Here is a 20799-nt window from a genome sequence, read left to right on the forward strand (position 1 = left end):
ATCATCAATAACAAAGTGATGACGGAGAGGACTAACATTTGTACCCTTTTTGAGTTTTTGAATATTTCAAAAAGAAACACTTTACCGCACAGGGTTCAAGCTTGTTATGTTGACGATCAAAGAGGTGAGCAAAGCAAACACATAAAAATGCGAGGTGGTAAATTAAGCAAGGGAGCATCAGGGAATAGTACGGAATGAGGTATCTTTTTGTGTAGGACTGATGAAGGTATTCAGTTAATGAGATAACAGGCAATTTGGACTGCACCACTCCAATAAATTTTTGGCACATGCATCTGAATAAGGAGAGCCCATGTAACTTCTAGCAGACGGTGGTTTTTGTGTTCAGCTACACCAATCCGTTGTGGTGTAAGAACACAAGATGTTTGATGTAGGAATCCATGTTCATTATAGAATTTAGTAAATGGTGAAAGATGTATTCTTTAGCATTATCAGATTGAAGAACACAAATAGTGGAGCCAAACTGGGTTTTCATTTCCGTAAAGAAGGATTTGAATACAGAAAATAATTTGGACCCCTCCTTTAACAAATATGACCAAGTAGACTCGAAAAACCATCAACAAAAGTGGCAAAATACTTGAACCTCAAATAAAACATTACATGACATGGCCCCAAATATCCGATTGAACCAATTGAAACAGTTTGGACACACGACTCATAGATTGAGGAGGAAAACAAACCGATGATGCTTGGTAAGCTGACATGCATTGCACTCAAAATTCAAAACTAGTGTTGCATGGAAGTGAAGGAACCATGACATGAAGACTCAACAATACCCAACTGGCAATGAAGTTGAAAAGGAGAGCCGCCTTGTAGGTAATAAAGACCACCGGATTCAACTCCTCCACCAATCCGCCTCTTTGTTTTTAAGTCTTGAAAAACACAATAAGAAGGAAAATGGTAACAAAACAGTTTAGTGACTTTGTAAGCTTACTCACAAGCATAAGATTGAAAGGGAAGCGAGGAACATATAGAACAAATGATAAAGAAAGTTGGGATATTGGACTCACATGTCCTATGCCAGATACGAGAGACTTGTATCCATTAACATGAGTAACATAAGAAGACAAAGATGTTAATTGAGAAATAATGGATGAAGTACTTGACATATGATTTGAAGCTCTTGAGTCAATGACCCATGGAGATGATGATGTAGAGAGAGGCAAATGGCGCCAATACTTGATGTTTGGGCAAGAGGTAGTAGTGGTCGAAGATGAAACTGCAACCAACCAATTATACTCTTCCTTAGAGATAGTCATCGTGTCCCCTTGCTAGTGCTATGCGTAGCAAATAGGTGCATAGGCGAGGCACATTTTAGGGTATGCGCCTTGCCTAGGTCCTAGGTGCAACACTTTCAAAAGGTGCATGCCTGGTGCACTTGATGCACCTTGCACTCAACCTAGGCATGCACCTTTTTAAATTTTCTCTTTTTGTTTTTTTTTGAACCTAGTGGTTGGGCCGAGGTCTCTGTGCCCAGATCCTTGACCAAGCCCCTCGAGGTAAGTCCAAACAAGTCCATATTAGGGTCTTAAACCAGAGTGGAGTAGAACCCCCTATTTGCTAATGTTGTTGATTCGTTCATCCTAATCAATGTTTTAAATGGCGTGGGAGGCGTATCCTTGGAGGTGTGCCTTTAGGTGAGGTGCTCCCAAAATGCCCTGAGGCGTTTGCCAGAGGCACTGACACCTTTGAGGAATACGCCTTAGGTGCAAGAGGTGTACGCCTCATGCACTCTTTTATGAGGCGTGCTAGAGGCGTACGCCTCATGCACATCTTATATAAAAAGACAGAAAGAAAAAGAAAAAAGAGAAAAAGGAGAGGAAAAGAAAGGGAAGGGAAAGAAAAAGAAAGAGAAGAAAAAGAAAGAGAAAAGGAAAGAAAAGGGAAGGGAAGGGAAGAAAAGATAAGGGGAAAGAAAGTGGTTTGCCCCTACCCCTTCGGCTGGGGGGCTTTGCCCCCCAAACTCCCCTGCCCCCTTTCCGATGCAGCCCAATTTGTTTTTTTTTTTGAGTTAGGGGGGTTTTGTTCGCTCGCCTCCGCTTCAACAAGATCCCCCCTTTCAACTAATGTTATGCATCTTTATTTTTCTTAATATAAAAGATTTTTATTAGGAATAAAGAAAAACTAAGATCCCTCCTTCCTCTTCATCCTCCTCCCCTTCCTCCTCCTAACCCCCCTCCTCTTAAAGAGGCTTACGCCTCTTGCGTTTTGAACTATGCCTCACACCTCTAGGTAGTGGAATGCCTCGTGTCATGCCTCCGCGCTTTAAAACATTGATCCTAATAAACAACAATCAAAATTATAAAATCATTACTTTTTATGTGAGAATTAAGAATTGAAGACCCTAACATGGACTTGTTTGGGCTTGCCTTGAGGAGTTTGGTATGAAGGCAGCTCATAGAATCAGGAATGCAATATGTTTTACATCACATTAGCTACTTGAAGTAATGCAATTGAGGAAAAAAAGCGATTTTGGGTTTTACATGCTTGAAAATGTTTTATATGTTTGATTTTATTTTTAAATTTTCATTTGAATTCACTTTACTTGTTATTTTTATGTATATTAATTTTAGATAATAAGTTTTTAAAACATTTATTTTAAAATTTAAGTTTATATTTTTTATTAATTTTATGTTTAAATATTTTTGATTTTTGGTATTTTGTTTAAATTTTCTGACATTTTTTTTTGCCTTTTTTTAAATTTTTGCGCCTTGCTTCAGAAAGGCGCATGCCTTGCCTTGCACCTTGCGCCTTGGGCACAAATTTCCCCTTGTGTTTTTTTTTGTGCCTCACGCTTTTAAAATACTGCCCCTTCTATTTAATTTTTTTTGTAGCAGCCATCTGCAATTAAGACTATGATGCATCATCTTGATAAGTGGCTTGGTTATTGTAACTTCCTGGTTTCTTCAACAACCGGCAATATTCCACAGTATGTCCCTCATGATGGCAATGTGAGCAAAACCGGACCCCATATTAATCTCTACAATAGCCAATTGTAGAGATTACCATTACCATTCCTGCTCATCCGCGGCCACCTCTACTACCACTATAACCCATACCACCTGGAAATCCTGGAGGACCACGACCACCATTGCCGTGTCCTCCTCCATAAGTACCACAACCTCGTGCACCACTTCCAGATGCAACCCGTGCTGCTCAATCAGATGACTAGGTGGATTCAGATATCTTGGCCCTCTGAAGTCTAGAAAAAATATCCTCCAAGTCAGGTAACTCTGGGCTGCCCAAAATCTGATCTCTCATTGATTCATGCTCAGGTTTGATTCCTGAAAGAAACTTAACTACATATAATTCTTTTCTCCAGTTCTCCATCATTGTAACATCATTGTTGACAGTTTGGTATATATTAAGTTCCTCAGAAAGACTCACCATATTAGAATAATAGTCCTCAAGAGACTTATCTCTCTGCTGTAGGCTAAAAGATGATCGAAACAACTGATATATTTGAGTAATATTATTCTCTATTTCTCTTCTCACTCAGTTTTTTTTCTGTCTTTTTCTATTTTCTATGGGCCTTCTTAAATCTTTGCACTCATGTATTATGTTTCTTTTATTACTTAAAAGAAAAAGGACTTTTAACTGCATACTTAGGTTGAGAATTTAAACTTCAATTTGAGCTTGCAATCTAAACTTTTGAATCTGTCTACATGAGGTTCAGACCAATATATCCATAACAGGTTTTGGGTCTTATTTCAGGAGAGCGTATGTTGGATTATTTGAATTTGGATGACAGATCAATTGGAATGTTTTGGGTTCTTTCACATACCATGGCACAAGCTGCTTCTGAAGCAGTGTTGAATTGGTTAACCTCTGCTGGAGTTACAGAGTTATTACCAGGGTCAAATGTACCTTCTGGTGAGAGAGTAATGGCAATGAGAGAATCAAGCCCATTGCCAATGTCACTATTGTCTGGCATTTCTATCAATGTGTGCTTGAAGTTGACTCATCAAATTGAGGAGTCCTTATTTTTTGGCCAGGTAGTCAGATTTTAACTTCATATGTTGTTTCTTTTGGATTGGTGTCTGGGAATAATACATGGTTTCTATGGTTTTATTTTTACTTCAGGTTTTCTTGGGGTACTACACTTATGGTACAGATTAAACATTATCTTACAATGGTTGTTGTGTACTAACTAAACCTCTAGGGTGATGTAGGGCAATTTTTTTTTTTCTGATGGATTTGGAAATTTTATTAAAGAATAATAAAAGTATACTTTTCAGCATGCCCACTCTAGATGCCCCACTTTACAAACCTACCTTGGCCTCCCTTTAGGAGCAAACCCTAGAGAAAACAGGTTTTGGAATCCAATTATTGAGAGGTGTGCAAAAAAGTTGGCAGCTTGGAAGAGAAGTTATGTGTCTTTGGGAGGAAGAATTACTTTGATTAAATCCACTCTGGCCAATCTACCAATTTATTTTCTGTCAGTATTTAGGATTCCTCAAAAGGATGCTAAAAAAGTTGAGAAGGTAATGAGAGATTTCCTATGGGATCCAGGTGATGGAAAGAAAGATCATTTGATTAAATGGGAGGTTGTGTGTAGAAGTCTACAAACAAGAGGGTGGCTTAGGCATTGGAAATATAGATAAAATGAACTTGGCTCTATTAGGAAAATGGGTTTGGAGATGGTTGGAGGAAAGAGAGAGTTTGTTGCATAAAATAATAGCAAGCGTGAATGGGAGGTTGGGATGCAAGAGTATCTAACAGGGCCACATTGGCCTCTCCGTGGAAAGCCATTTATCGCACTTTGCTTTTTCTACTTTGGTTTGTCAGGTATGATGTTTGCTCTGCGGCTTCTGTTACTCCCTGTGGGCCCCAATTGGGACTTTGGCTTTCGGAGAGGTCTAAGAGACAGTGAAGTTTTAGCTTGTTCGGACCTTTTACAAATACTTCAAAATGTCAATTTAGACCCTGATAAAACTGATATGCGTATTTGGGGCCCCCCATCCTAAGGGTTTATTCTCTTGTGCCTCTTTGTTTAAGACTTTGTGCATCTTTCTTGACCCTCCGTCCTTTCCTTTTAAAGAATTCTGGTGCAGACCCATTCCTTACAAAGTAAGAGCTTTTTGTTGGGAAGTAGTGCATGGGAAGGTTAATACTATGGATATATTACAAAAGAAAAGGCCTTATTCTTGTCTCTCTCCTAATTGGTACATACTGTGTAAATCCAATAATGAGAGTTGCTATCACCTACTGATCTCTTGTCCTCTTGTTGCAGAGATTTGGATTTGGTTTTTCTCTTTGGTTGGTTGTAGGTGGACTTCACCATCGGAGGTCAATATGCTATTCAACCCTTCTTTGTTTTCGTGGCCCCAAAAAAGGGGAAGAATAATGTGGAGATGTGTTAGAGCAACTGTGGTGTGGACTATATGGGAAGAAAGGAATGCTAGGATCTTCTCAGGTAAAGATAGAAGTAAAGAAGCTGTTAGGGATTGTGCAATGGTCAGGGTGGTCTATTGGGTGAGGACTTTGGAGTTGTTCTCCCAATTCTCCATTGATGATGTTTGGAGGAATTGGGAAGTAATTGCAAAAAGCTCTTCAAGAAAGGAATTTGTGGAGATGCAATGGTCACCTCTAATGGAAGGCTTTGTTCAACTGAATTTCGACGGGAGCAGCCAAGGAAATCTAGGCCTCTTGGGTATAGGAGGGCTATTGAGAGATTCAGAAGGTAAACTTATAGCCTTGTTTTCCAGCCCTGTGGGCTTGGGTGACTCTCTCAAAGCATAGTTGCTGGTAGCATTACAAGGGGTGCAGATTGCCAATGAGTTACAGTTAGCAAACTTGGTGATAGAAGGGGATTCAAAAGTGGTGGTTGGCTGGCTAAAGGACCTGTACTCTATAACCTGGTGCTACAGAAATGAAATGGAGAAGTTTAAGTGGCTTACTAGGAATATGAATCTCAGGATACAGTGGGTGAGGAGATCTGCAAATGGGATGGCTGATACTTTGGCTAAGCAAGGGGTGAATAGGGATGTATTGTTTTGGGCTCCATTGTAATTTTCTTTGCTCTTTGCTTTTTATAGAGAGGTGGCATCACATGCCTCTCTAAAGGATGCTTGTAAAGTCTTATCTTAAAGTCTAATAAATCTTACTTGTCAAAAAAACACTTACAACAGTCACATAAACATCTGATTTTTAGTTGCTTCCTTTTTGGAAGTTACCCACCAGGTAATTTGTAGACCTTTTACCGGTTGAAGTTTTGCCTCTAGCTCACTCAGCAGCTGTGAGGTAAACTGAATCAGCCACTTTCTTTCATTTTCTAATCAAGTCAACAGTAGGAATGTCCTCGAAAAGTTTCAAGAATTTCAGCCAATGGACCACCTTGATAGTGATAGCTTCAATTAAAAGCAACCCTACTTCTCTCCTTTTTTGAAAAACTCTTTGATTCCTCTCTTCCCAAATTGTCCAACAAACAACCACTCTTGCATACCTCTGTAAAATTCTTCCCCTCTTCTTCAACCAACTGAGGAAGGTAAAGGAAAACAAGCTTTGTAGATTTGGTGGGGCATTTCACTTGCACCGAACAAAGAAAAAACATTCCCAAATTGAGGAAACAAAAGGGCAGGAGGTTAATAAGTGATAGCAAGTCTCACCATTATCCTTACAAAGAAGGCACCAATGAGAGGATAAGCATCAATTAGATATTTTTCTTTGGTGTAAATCACAAGTGTTATTCTTTCCAGAAAAGCTTTCTAGTAGAAACCTCCTATCCTGTGCAGAATAGGCTTACTTCTAACCTCCTTAACAGAAAAAGGCAAACCAAGGCTATCACTAGGTTGAATTAAGGACTAAAAGGAGGCACAAATAAAGGAACCAGAAGAAGAAAGAGTCCAAATATGGCTCTCCCTTTTTGAAGGATCCAAGAAAACCCCTTCAAGACCTTGGAGCAAAGTCATGACACTACTTACTTCAGAGTCTTGAAGGCCTCTCCTAAAGCACAAGTCTCAATCAAAGCTAGACCTTGAGTTAGAAGGAACCAAGAAAGAAGAAATTGGTTAATCCTTGCAGTTGAAAAGGGGATGTAGAGAAGGGAATTATTCCTTTAGGATGAATTGCCCACCCAACCAAACATATTTCCAAAATTTAACAAGATTTCCAAAACAAAGGCTATACCTGATATGTGGTGAAAAGGAAGATAGGATGGCATGAATGGACTTCTAGGGAGAAGATCTTGTATCCCTAGCCAGAATTCTAGCAGTCCCAACCGTCAGCCACAAACCCGTAAGTGCTAATTATCACTTTTGCCCAAAATTTATCTCTATCAATTGGCAATCTCCACAACCACTTACCCAACAAAGCAACATTCTTCTCTTGAATGTTCCCAAGTTCTAAACTACCAAACTTCGTACTTCTACTAACCACTTGCCAACTTTATGATCATTTTTCTCCTCCACTGGCTCCTATGAAAAATCCCTCATTAGCTTTTTTAGTCTTCTACTAGCCCCTTTTGGAATTACTATAGACAGAAAATAAATAGGCAAATTGGCTAATGTAGACCTAATTAGGGTGATCCTACCTACCAAAGAAAAATAACTTTTTTCCAAGTAGCCAATGCCTTCGTGTATCTCTTAATCACATTTTCTAGAAATTGCTATCTCTCGGGTTGTCCACCAATGGTAAACCTAAATAGCTCATAGGCCATTAAGAAATCACACACCCCAATATTTCTGCTCCCTTTGAAATCTCTTCTATATTCAATCTCACAATACAGCTTTTATCAAAGTTGACTTTCAAATGGACATTTGCTAAAAAACTTGTACAATTAGCTCCAAGTTCCTCACCCACTTAAAGTCACCTCCTTCGCATAATAGAATTGTAGGTAAGTGGTATCCCATCTCTGCCAACTCTCCATCCCCTATATCTCTAGAATCTGCCCTAGAAAATTAAGAGAAAGGGAGAGAGGGGGTCCCCTTGCCATAGTTTAAGGGATGGGAAATGATCCATTCCATTCACCAAGTTTGAATAATGACAAGACAAGTCCACTAATCCTAGAATCCATTTATACCATGTGTCACCAAATCCAAAATTTTTCATTACCTCCAACAGAAAACCCCAATCAACCATGTCATCTCCTCAACACTTACAAACAAAACCTTTCAACCCTTTTCATCTCCTCAAATCTTTCATTTGAAATTAAGATCTGATAAATGATTTCCCTATCTTTTACAAACACCCCTTTTGGGTGCACAACATCAACTTTCTTTGGGATCAAAGCAACGAAAGTGGATATGGGCCCCTGGTTTATCACTCCTCTCCCAATGAATTCATTAAAACCTTCTGAGTGTCATCTTTCAGTATATCCCAATGATCTTGATGGAAGGTCATAGTGAAACCATTCAGACTAGGTGCTTTAGATATGTCAAGCTGAGTGGTCCGTTAATATATTTATTTCTGTTGCTTATATAAAAAGATCTATCCATAGAGAAAACTGTGTCCTTTATTTCCTCTAACTTGAAACTCCTTAACGGCCAATTCTTAGAATCATCAGATAATTTAGGGCACTCCAACCCATCAAGCCATACTCTATAATTGAAAAATCTCTTGAAAATGGGTTTAAAGTGATCCACAAAGACTTGAACAATGTCATTTTGTTGAGTGTGAGTTGCATCATCCACCACCAATTTTGAAATATGATTTTTCCTCCTTCAATTTGCTATAGCATGAAAGAATTTGGTGTTCCTGTTTCACTTCTTAAGCCAATTATCTCTAGATTTGTCTCTAGATAATCTTCTCTTTAAACAGAATATCCTCCAATTGTTTCCTCAGAGACCACCTCTCTTCCTTATCTTTCTTCAAAGTACCCTAGCCTTCTTTTGAGCCAAACTCCTCAAATTTTCTGATCACCTTTTGCTTCCTCTCTTCTAATCTTCCAAAATGTTGATTGTTCCATTCTTTGATATTGACTTTTATTTCGTTCAACTTCCCATGAAACTTTTGGCCTTCCCATTTCACCCTTGGATTACTCCTTTCCTACCATTCCTTGACATTCTGTACAAATCCATTGTTAGATAGCCACATGTTCTCAAATTTGAAAGGAGCTGGTCCTCTTCAACCCACATCTTCCTTAAAAATAGATATTGGCCAATGATCCAAGGTCACCCTTGAACCATTGAAACTCTTACTTGATTTTACTTTTTTGTTTTGATAATTTGATATTGGATGCTGTATGGCGTGCAATAATGATTAAAACATTTAAAAGGCCTAGGCTCTTAACAAAAAGCTGATACACATTGGCATTATGCACTGATATGTTGCGATATTTTGAACCTTGTTTAAGACTATGAATCCCTCTCAGCCAAATTGGTGCAGCCAATAGTCACTTGGAATTATGGCTGCAGATGGTGTCCATTCCTCCAAGTTTGAATTTGACTATGAACTTTTTGATATTAAATAAACTTCATTAATTAAAAGGGGAGATTTCAATACAGTTCATTTCATGGATGAGAGAAACAGGGGTCCTAGGCTGGACGGGGGATGAGACAATTTTCTCAACTTGTGGACAGCATAGTTTTCAAGGCGCCAAGGCGAGTCTAGGCAGTGGATTTTTTTTAAGTAAAAAACATTTATCTTAGGGTGGTTCCCTAGGTACCATAACCATATTTCCTTAACAATTATTCATAATTTTCATAAGAAAAGTATAAACTTAATGTTTAAGTATATAAAATCAACATATTCATGGGAAGTAAAAGAAAAAAAGAAAATTAAAAAAATATAGGGGTTGAACCCTTATTTTTGTCATAGGAAAAAAGAAAACAAAAGGTGGAAGATATAGAGGAAGAAAATTTGTTGATTAGACAAAATCTTAAGTTCTTCCTTACTTATTCATTCAATTTTTGAAGTCTTTGAGGGTTTGGTATAGCATTTAGCAATGTCTGTGTTGATTAAATCCTAACAAATATGAAAATAAATAAAATGAAATTAGTATATAAACACACAAAATGAATATTTTAGTTTAATAATGTCTATTTTATAATTATAATCTCAAAAAACCAAGAATATAAAAGTATTTTATAATACATTGTATAAGACTGCTTGGCGATTAGGTGAGGTGAACCTCCAAGGGCGCCTTGTTGCCTAGGTGTCGCCTTGACAACTATGGTGGACAGGTGGGAGTTAATTTATTTACTATTGGTGGGGGCTCAATTTACCTGGAAAACTAACCAAGAAACCCCTACTTTGGTATGACTTGACAGATTTCTTCCCAGCCAATGGGAAGAGAGGTTTCCAGACACACGGCAAGAATCTCACTCTAGGCCTTTATCTAATCGACTGAGGATCTTAGTATATCCAATTGGGTTTTGACCGTTTGTACTTTGTAGCTAAGTTTCCAATCTCTTTATTTATCAGTTAGGTGGGAGGGCAGATTTGTCTTTTTTTCTTTCCTTTATTTCAATGTTTTAAAATGTGGAGGTGTGACGCGAGGCGTTCCACTACCTAGAAGCATGAGGCGTAGTTCAAAATGCAAGAGGCATAAGCCTCCCGAACACAAGGAGGCATAAGCCTTCTTAAGAGGAGGGGGGATCTCATTTTTCTCTATTTTTAATAAAAATCTTTTATATTAAGAAGAACAAAGATGCATAACATTAGTTGAAAGGGGGGTCTGGGGGGCGAAGCTCCCCCAGCTGAAGGGGCAGGGGGCAAACCACTTTCTTTCCCCTTATCTTTTCTTCCCTTCCCTTTCCTTTTCTCTTTTTTTCTTCTATTTCTTTTTCTTTCCTTTCTTTTTCTTTTCTTTTCCTTTCCTTTCCTTTCCTTTTTTTCTTTTTTTTTTCTGTCTTTTTATATAAGATGTGCATGAGGCATATGCCTCTAGCACGCCTCATGAAAAAAGCGCATGAGGCGTACACCTCTTGCACCTGAGGCGTACGCCTTAGAGGTGTTAGCGCCTCTGGCATACGCTTCAGGGCGTTTTGGGAGCGCCTCATGCCTCCAGGTGTACGCCTCCCACGCCTTTTAAACCACTGCTTTATTTATGTTGATGTGTCTCATTATTTAAGTGAGGGCATGTTTGTAATTTCTCATATCTTATTTATAATAAAGAAAGGGGCGGTTGTTAGTGATTGTATGAGAAAACTGATTTCTTTAACTGCCTTATCCCTATTTTCTCTCTTATTATAATAAAGAAAGGGGCGGTTGTTAGTGATTGTATGAGAAAACTGGTTTCTTTAACTGCCTTATCCCTATTTTCTCTCTTTCTTCTCTTCTCTTCACTTCTCTTCTCAACTCCTATTCTTCCTGAACTTAAATCATAGGTTCTCTGGTATTTGTTTTTATTTTTCCTCTGCTGTTTTTCTTATTTTTTATTGCCAATCTCAGTTGATTTTTGGATAGAAATTTGAAGAACCACTAGCTGAATTGTTAACGGTATATTAACAAGGTTCTATACTCCAGATTTGCCTTGTCCTTACAAAACATTTTGTCATCCACAAATTGGAGATGGGAGGCAAGTTAGGCAACCATTTCCCTCTGTTTTTCTGTTCTAACTATAATTCCTCTAATCATAACAGTTCTATCAGCTCGAAGAATTATAAGATTAAGTACCAATACAAAAAAGAATTAGTTAACTAAATTCATCAAGTCAATGAGGGTAACAAGGAGAGAGGATAATTGGGATCCCTATTGAAGCCTTTTAATTCCTAGAAAGTTCTCCATCAAGGATCTGTTAAACAAAACCAAGTATTTAGTGACTCTCCAATACCAACACCCTTCTTTTCCATGATTGCATTATCTTAAAAAATATTTTGTTAAGATATAAGGCATTAAGGTGTCCTTTTTGGGACATTTTTCTTTTTTGACAAAGAATAATTTAAACTTATAGAATATAGATATACTATGACTTGTTTAATTATTAGCTTTTGTCCTTTGATAAGTTGGTGGGAAAGCAACACTTTTTTCACTGGTCATGGTTAATAAATTTTGTTTTGCAAGAAAATATTGTTCCCTTAATTTTATCATTGCTGAGTTGCTGACATGTTAGGAGCTGAATGATTTTCATGTCAGCTAAGTTTTCTTCTAATGGCTGCCTTAAACTTTTTGTTGCAGGTTGTTCCTAGCATTTCAATGGTTGAAACATATGTGAGGTTGCTGCTGATTGCACCTCATTCATGTTTTCGCCCGCACTTCACGGTAAATTCCATCAAGTTTTGAGAGTTGTGAGTGGTGTCAGAAACTTGAGGAGTTCCTTTTGGTGTCAGATTCCTTTAAGTTGATCTTAATTATCTGTTTAAATGACCTATAATTGATTTTGGATATCAGTCTTTTTCTACCATTCTGTTTGCATTTAGTTGCTGTTGTTTGATTATTGCAAATTGTACTAGTATTTAGGCAATCATGAGCAATATGTTATTGCCCTTGATATGAGCGGATTTATTCATATCAATATATTTGCCACTTCACTAGGAGGGTGGGCCTTGGCACAACGGTTGGGTTACTCCATTGCAACCTGGTGACCTGGGTTCAAATCTTGGAAACAGCCTCTCTGTATGTGCAGGGTAAGGCTGCGTACATCTATCCCTCCACAGACCCACATTAGTGGAAGTCTTGTGCACTGGGCATTTGCCACTTCACCAAAGGTGTGAAGGCTTCGCAAATTCCCCATTGGCCTCTGTTACAAGCAATTGGCCAGGGAAAAGAGCAAATCAGCACCTATGAATATGCAGGATAGTCCCAAACATCAACTGCAGATCAATGCACTCCATAAACAAACTTCACATGTGGAGAAACCTAAGAAAAATATGGCACTTCCTAAAATAGACTATGGATATAGAGGAGGAGAAATACGTTAAGATTCAGCACTGCACCAAAAATTGCCAAATCACTTCGTATCATGCTGTGAATATCCCTGAATTAGATTCTTCAGTTTTTCATTCACAACAAAAAAATGGTGAATGTGTTTTAATCTTAGTAATAGTTGATATTTGCACTGTGATGATCAGGCCTTTTAGCTAATCAAAAAATGGAAAGAAACAAAGAATTAACATTTTTTATTAACAATAGAAAATATCATTGAATAAAATAAGAGAAAGTATAAGTCTTGGTCCTTTGGGACTGAAAAGGTCTCAAAGCAGCAATTAAACCACTTCATAAACAAAATGGTGAAATAGGATTACATCATGGTTTTATTTTCCATTTATAAACCAATGCTTTCAACCTGCCTTGTGCTTGCTGTCAGATGTTTGACCCGGTCATGACACCAGCTTGGGTTAACTCCTAATCTGCCTTAGGTGAAGGCCAAGAAAGGAGTGATTCCCCATCATAGTTGTCAAGGCGACAAGGCGCCCTTTGAGGCTTGCCCCGCCAAGCAGTTTTTTACTTCTATTATAAAATACTTTTTTTTTTCATTTTTTGTAACTATAATTATAAAATAGACATTATTAAACTAAAGTAATCATTTTGTGTGTTTATACTATTTTCCTATTTATTAGGGTTTAATCAACACAAACATTGCTAAATTCTGTATTGAACCCTTAAAGACTTCAAAACCTGAACCAATAAGTAAGGTTCAGCACATTTTCTTATTTATTAGGGTTTTATCTAATCAGCACATTTTCTTCTTCCATATATTCTTCTTCTACTTCTTCTTCTTCTTTTATACTACTACTACTACCAATGCTTTTTTTTTCTTCTTTTCTTATAACAAAAATAAGGGTTCAGCCCCTATATTTTTTGAAATTTATTTTCCTTCTTTTCTTCTCATGAATATGTTGATTTTCTATACTTCAATATGAACTTTATACTTTTCATATGAAAATTATGAATAATTATTAGGGAAATATGGTTATGGTTCCTAGGGAACTACCCTAGGATCTATGTTTTTAACATAAAAAAACCCATTGCCTAGGCATCTGCCTAGGTGACTAGGCGACAAGGAGCCCCCCTGTCTCCTAGCCTCGCCTTGGCGCCTTGAAAACTATGTTCCCCATTAAGGAAAGAGGCATCAATGCCTCTGGTTGCAGTTTTTAATGGTGCTGTGGTGGTTTTCTGAATACCCACTATTTGGTGATTTGAAGAGGGTTGTTGACAGATGTTTCTGGTTGGCTGCTTATCCTGCTATTTTTGTTAGCGGGTGAAGTGATTAAATATGGTAGTTTGATGGGAAAGTCGATTACCTTTATGATGCTGAGGTTTGCTAGTACTTCTTAAGCGGTTTTCTATACTTATTCTGGGTTGCAGCTAGTGATTATTGGTATTCGGGTTACTATAGTATGGTGCTGTTTGGCGTCTTTTTTGAAAGATTTGACAGCCAAAAGACTTAGTGGGCTTTTACATAAAGATCTTGGCAGCCCACAGACCGTTTGGTTGGAGGCACATCTGTCTGCTTGAAGACGAGATGAAAAAGGCGAGAAGCTCCATTCTAGCTTCCCAAAATAAGCTTGAATCGAGCTTCTTCCGTCTTTTTGGGGTGCAGTCTTTTGGCAGCTAGAACTTCCCTCAACCAAATGGGAAAAGACGAAAACACGGACTGCTGGGCTTCCAAACAGCTGACAGCCCGTGCGGAAACATGCGTCAAATGGGGCCTATGTCTTTCTGTCCAGAATTTTCTGGATTAGTGTGAATCAGTATTTGTGGTAGAATTGCGTGAAAGGAGTATATTTACCTTGTTTTATTTGTAATATGGCATCTTTTGGGAGTGAAGTTAGTGAAGTCCAATTTTGTGATACAGCTAGATTTCATGGCTATCCAAATGACCACAGTTAAGTTTAATGTTACAAACTATGCACCTTGCGAAAAATCTGTTGAACTTCAGTTAGGTTCAGGAGAATGCACAAATTATGACCTCTCTCTGGTATAGTATGGAACCTCACATAGTGTGAACTTGATGTTCTTTGACACCTGCTAAAGAAGTTTGGGAGCATGCTAAACAGCTTTATTCTGGACAAGGTAATGTGTTATGTGTCAAGGATTTATCAACTTTATTTGGAGTACTTTTAGTTACAAACTTACAATAAGGTGATAGATTTGTGGAGTATTATGCCTGTCCCAAGAGCTTACATAATGAGTTGGATATTATCAGCCCTTGTCAACTGATCTCAAGTTGCAAGAACAACAAAGAGATTAGTTAGACGAGGCTAGATTTCTCTTAGGTTTGAGATCTGAATTCGAACTGGTACGTGCACAGATTTGGGTAGTAGTGATATACCCACATTGTCTGAAGTCTTCTACAGAGTTAGAAGAGTTTCTAGTCCACAGACAGTCCCTTAGATGCCTAAGGAGATCTTTGAAATTTTTTTTTTAATGGGGAAAAGAAAGGGTACAGATGTTTTAGTCCTATTTTTTTGTTTTTTCTTTGTCCTTTTAGATGTGTTGTTCTTTGAGAATATCCCTTATTTTTTCTTTTGTTGAGTCTTCTTCTACATGTGATTTTTCACCTCCGCTTCTTCTTCCTATGGTGGAGGTGTCCTTACCAGATCCATCTGTTGAAGTGTTTACATGACCACTGGTTCATAGATTATACATTCATGATCCTCGTGGAATTTTTTCACCCACTCCAACTTCTCTTGAGTCATCATTGTTTTCACTATCAGCAGATCCATTTTTTTAGACTTGCCTATTGCTCTTAGAAAAGGTAAATGTGCTTGCACTGAACATCCTATTTCTCATTATGTTTCCTTTACTCATCTATCTCCTTCCTATCATAATTTTTTTTTTCTCTTCTTTCTTCTATGACTGTCCCTAGGTTGGTTCATGAAGCCCTTCTCTCACCAGATTGGAAGAAGGCGATGGATGAGGAATTTTATGCTCTTTAGTCTAATTGCACATTCACACATAGGATCTGCTCTTCCTACTGGGAAGAAAGTAGTTGGTTGTGATGGGTGTATACAGTTAATCACCGGGCAGATGGTACCGCGGAGAGGTATAAAGCACATTTAATGGCTAGAGTATACAAGGTCTATAACATTGATTATATCAAGGTTCAAAATTTTGATACAATACGCCCCATATCGTCTCATATCAGTGGCTTCATTATAGGCCTATTTAAAGGTGTTTCGGGAACCACTCTTTTTTAATAAAAATATGGTTAAAAAGATGCTCAAAAACCAATTTTTGAAAAAAAAACTAAAAAAAATATAAAAGCGTTTTAATTCAAGTATTGATACATCCCTACCGATACACAGGGGCATATCGATATTTTGAACCTTGGATTATATTGATGGAGCTAGGCCGGAGAAGAGTCGAAACTGACCCGAGACTAAGTAATTCTGGGAACCACATGGCAGAGGACTTGAGGAAAGCGAGAGGCTCCAGTAACAGGCAGCTTGTTCATGTAACTAAGGTTTTTCATTGTCTCAAGGAAGGACTGGCCAGGAATGGTCCATGCTGCAGATTTAAGGGAATCTATAAAAGGAAATGGTCTAAGGCCAACTCTAGACCTCACAAATGTCTATTTAAAAGTTATGGTGCCAATAGTTTAGAAGCTGATACAGCCAGCAAGACTCAAGGCATCGGGTCTAGTAATCAAGATAAGGATGCTTCCATGGGGGAGAGGGACGAAAGGAAGAGGACGGAGTCTCTTGAAAGAAACTTGGAGGAAGAGAGAGAGGAAGGGATGGAGGTAATGAAGGAGAAACCTGTTGAAAGTGGGGGGAAGGTTGAGAGAAAAGGAAGTGACCAGAAAATGTTTGGAGAGGAAAACAGAGAGGGGGAGAAGGAGATAGGAGGAAATAAAGCTGATAATGAGGATGGCAGCATTGACAAGGGAAGGGTCGATATTGATAAACTAGTAGATAGGCAAGTGACAGTTGGGAAGTTTCTTGTTCTTTTCTTTTTAGGGGGAGAAGCAGTGTGGAGGAAGGCAATTGGACAATTTGAACAAAATAGAAGACGGAAAGAACAAGAGAAGCACAGTTGGGGAAGGGGGTGAGAATTGGGAGGAAGGTGAAGGAAAGGAGTCAGATTTCATCAATGAAGAGTAAAGGAAGATGTGGGTTTGCCACAGGTGAGAGGGTGAGTTTTGGAGGTCTCTGGTTTTAGCTGTTTTTCTTCAGTTGGGGTGCTTGATGTTTGGGGGCTTGTTTGTTTGGGGTCCTTTTGTTTGTGTTCTGGCTGCTTATTGTTTTTTAGCTCTTTTGGAGGTGTTCCCTCAACACTGTTCAAAAAAGAAACATTGGTTAAAGAAGGCAACCTATGGGTTGAAACAGTCTCCAAGAGCCTAGTTTGGGAGATTTAGTAGTGTGATACAGCAGTTTGGGATGAAATAGTGCGGTGTTGATCACTTAGTGTTTAGCAGAGATACTTCTTCCGAGGAGATTGTTTTAGCTGTTCATGTGGCTGACATCGTTATTATATGGAGTGATACACAAGGGATTGAGGGATTGAAATAGTTTTTGTTGAAACAGTTCTAGACTAAGAACTTGGGGCACTTGAAATACTTCTTGGGTATTGAAATAGCAAGGTCGAAGTGGGCAATCTTTCTCTCACAAAGAAAGTATGTGCTCAATTTGTTGGAAGAAATGGGTTTATTAGGAGCAAAACCAAATGTGAAGATGTTTGATAGTGAGGTGGAGCTTCTGGATGACTTTGGGAGATATAGGAGACTAGAAGGAAATCTCATTTATTTAACTATTACGTAGCTAGATATCTCCTTCAATGTGGGATTGTTAAGTTAGTTCATGAAAAACCTAAGGATCGTTCATTGGGAAGGAATTGTTAGAGTTCTACGTTATTCGAGGGGTGCTCCAAGTCGTGGGTTGTTGTAACAAAAATTGGGAAGAACTATCATTTGAAGGATATACAGGCGCTGATTGGGCAGGTTCAATCACCGATAGGAAGTACACAACTGGTTATTGCACTTTCTTGGCAAGAAATTTGGTTACTTGGAAGATGAAGAAGCAAAGTGTGGTTGCTAGGAATAGGATGTTGGCTAAGTACAAAACCATGGCCCATATTACATGTGCATTGGTGTGGGTAAAGTAGTTGCTACAGGAAATAGGAATAAAAGCTCCAATTCCTATTAAGCTGTTTTTTGAGGGAGAAAATTGTTAGTGGAGAACAAACAAAGCACATAAAGTGGACTGCCACTTTGTAAGGGAGTGTTAGTGGAGAGATTGTTACCTCGTATGTGAAGTCTGATGATTAGCTAGCTGACCTCCTCACCAAAGGCTTGAACCTTGCACACATCTGAATGTAGTTTAAACAGTACTTTCTCTCTGTTTCCAACCCTAATTTTTCTTTTCCTTCTTTCTTCTTTCTCTCTTCCAAGGTTCAAAATATTGATACGCCCGATATGCCGGTAGAGGCGTATCAGGCAGTGTTGGTAGTTTTTTTTTTTTTCAAATCTGGTTCAGAGGGGTCAGTTTAAGGTTTGTCCACCCCCTGAACCGGTGAAAACCTCGATACACCCTCTGTAGGGGCGTATCGGCTGATACGGGCTGATACGTATCGATACTTTGAACCTTGCTCTCTTCTACTTCTTGCACTTGGACAAATCAGAATGTTTCCCTACTTATTAATTACTGTTTAAAGCTGTTTAGATCAGATTATAGGTAAAAAAATACATTGACTTAAGTGGCGTTCGGTAAATCTGAAGTCTGAAAAGAAAAAAAAAACCTCTGGAAAAGCTCTAAAAGCATTTGATGGAAAATTTTCTTTTTTTGCTTTTGCCAACATCTGAATGTAGTGGAATTGTTTGGCAATCTGAATATTATGATGTCTGAAAAATGTGCATTTTACAAATTTACCCCTCAAGTTGTTATTTAAATAACAGTAAGTGGAAAGGATTAAAAATATTATAATATTATATATAATACTATAAAATAATAAGAGTTAAATATTAAAAAATAAAATTAGTAAAATAAATACTATTAAAATATCAATATTATAATAATAATAATAAATATAAAAAATAATGTTAAACAATAAAATAATAGAAAGTTATGAAAGCAATACAAAAATATTAGTAAAAATTAAATAATAAAGTAAAACAAATAGCAACCAGCTACTCACACAAACTAATGGTTAAAGCCACATTACTCCACACATAAAACACTAAAATTAGCGCTTATATTATTAAACTGGTATTATTGGAATATTACAATTATTGTAATAAAATAATTAAAACATTATAATAATTAAAAACTACTAAAATTAATGCTTATATTCTGGTTTGCTGATTTAGCCGACGGTGGAAGGAATAGAGGAGAAGGAAGGAGATTAATACAGGGTAAAATAGGTTTTTCAAAAATTATAAATGGGTATCTTAGTCAAAGACCTAGTGACCTAGATGGTTGGAATGTTGACCTAGTTGATCCGGACAGTAGGTGTTGGGTTACAAATGACAAAATATATTTTAATTTTTAGGTTTTTGTTTTATTTAACAAAATATCGTCTGCTACCTTTGAGCTCGTTCGGAGGTAGCAAACCTGCGGAATCATTCTGAAGAGTTCTCAGATTTTAGAGGGTAAGTTCGGAGGTGCTACTGAATGACCCCGAAGCATCGGAAGAAAAAATTTCAGTGTTTGGAGGTCGATTCAGCATTACTGAACAACACCTTAGTCAGAGACCTAGTGACCTAGATGGTTGAAATGTTGACCTAGTTGATCCGGACAGCAGGTGCTGGGTTACAGATGACAATTTATTTTTATTTTTAGGTTTTTGTTTTTTTTAATAACACCTATATCTATATATGTGGGGCATCCATGAATGTCTATATCTATGAATGCATTATTTTCTACATGTAGTTTATCAATTTTTTTTTGCATGTATAATTATTTATTTGTGATGTCATGGGTTGACCCATTTAGTTAGATGGTTAAATTGCTGACTTGCCACCTGGAGGAAAAAACCGGTCAGCGTCCATGTTGGTTTTCATAACACTGTTACAAATTACTCCTCCTAACCCCTCTTATGGCTAGACCTTCACCTATATAGTTGAGGTCTGTAATTCATCTTAATAAAGTTTTCATTCTGTAATCTGAATTTCAAATTTCTGACCTTGATATGATGTTGTAATAACCATGCTACGCAATTCCGAAATCCATTTTTTGGAAAGTAAATATAATATAAATTTCAATAAATGCAAAACAAAGTATAACCAAAGAGGTGAAGAGAAATCACCCAATAGAAAGAAAAGCCAAAAAGAAAAAAAAAAGATACAATCCATCAATCACCTCAAATCAGATCCAAAGGTGTCCAAAAGTGATCCGAAATGACTCTCTTGGAACACCAAAAAATTCTTTAAGAACCAAAATCCAATCCAAAATTCTCCTCCAATGGGACACAAGACCAAACTATTTTCACTTTCTTATTCCCATTCAAAACTGGCCATGATGAGAAAATCTCCTTGGGAAATCTTGAAACCCACATAACTACACAAGAAAGCCTGAAGATGTAACTCCGAATGCACTTTGAAAACCCACATCCAACAAATAGATGAAGAACATCTTCCTTTGCACTGCCATGCAATAAACATCTGTTAGCTAACTGGATCACTCTACATTTCATGTGATCTTGGGTAAGAGTGCTGTCCAACATAACCAGCGAAGGAAATGCTTCAACCCTAGGAGGAGCCATGGACATTTTTTCCATGTACAGATGTGGAAATTTTGTGGATATATCACCAATTTCTCTAAGATATTTGGAAAATATGAAAATTCAAGGAAACTTTGCACTTAAAGGCTCAGTTTGGGAAGAGTACAAATACAAATATGTATAATGCAAAACCTTGTATGTTGTATTTCTAAAAAATTCAAGGAAACTTTGCAGTTTGCACTTAAGGCTCAGTTTGGAAAGAGTACAAATACAAATATGTAAAGTGCAAATACAAGGTTT

The 20799-nt window shown here is 37.6% G+C and overlaps 1 protein-coding gene across 1 annotated transcript in view; it reads left to right on the forward strand.

Moving 5' to 3' along the window:
- The window catches only part of LOC148855185 (mediator of RNA polymerase II transcription subunit), a 119688-nt gene that overhangs the window by 34530 nt on the left and 64359 nt on the right, over positions 1-20799 (forward strand). The window contains exons 8-9 of the mRNA XM_088981882.1: positions 3733-4013; positions 12076-12159. Coding sequence (XP_088838008.1) covers positions 3733-4013; positions 12076-12159 — 365 coding nt within the window. The remainder of the gene's footprint in view (positions 1-3732; positions 4014-12075; positions 12160-20799) is intronic.

The sequence above is a fragment of the Nelumbo lutea genome, chromosome 4, assembly GCF_056320005.1.
Source record: "Nelumbo lutea isolate HS-2025 chromosome 4, American lotus-T2T, whole genome shotgun sequence".
NCBI lineage: Eukaryota > Viridiplantae > Streptophyta > Magnoliopsida > Proteales > Nelumbonaceae > Nelumbo > Nelumbo lutea.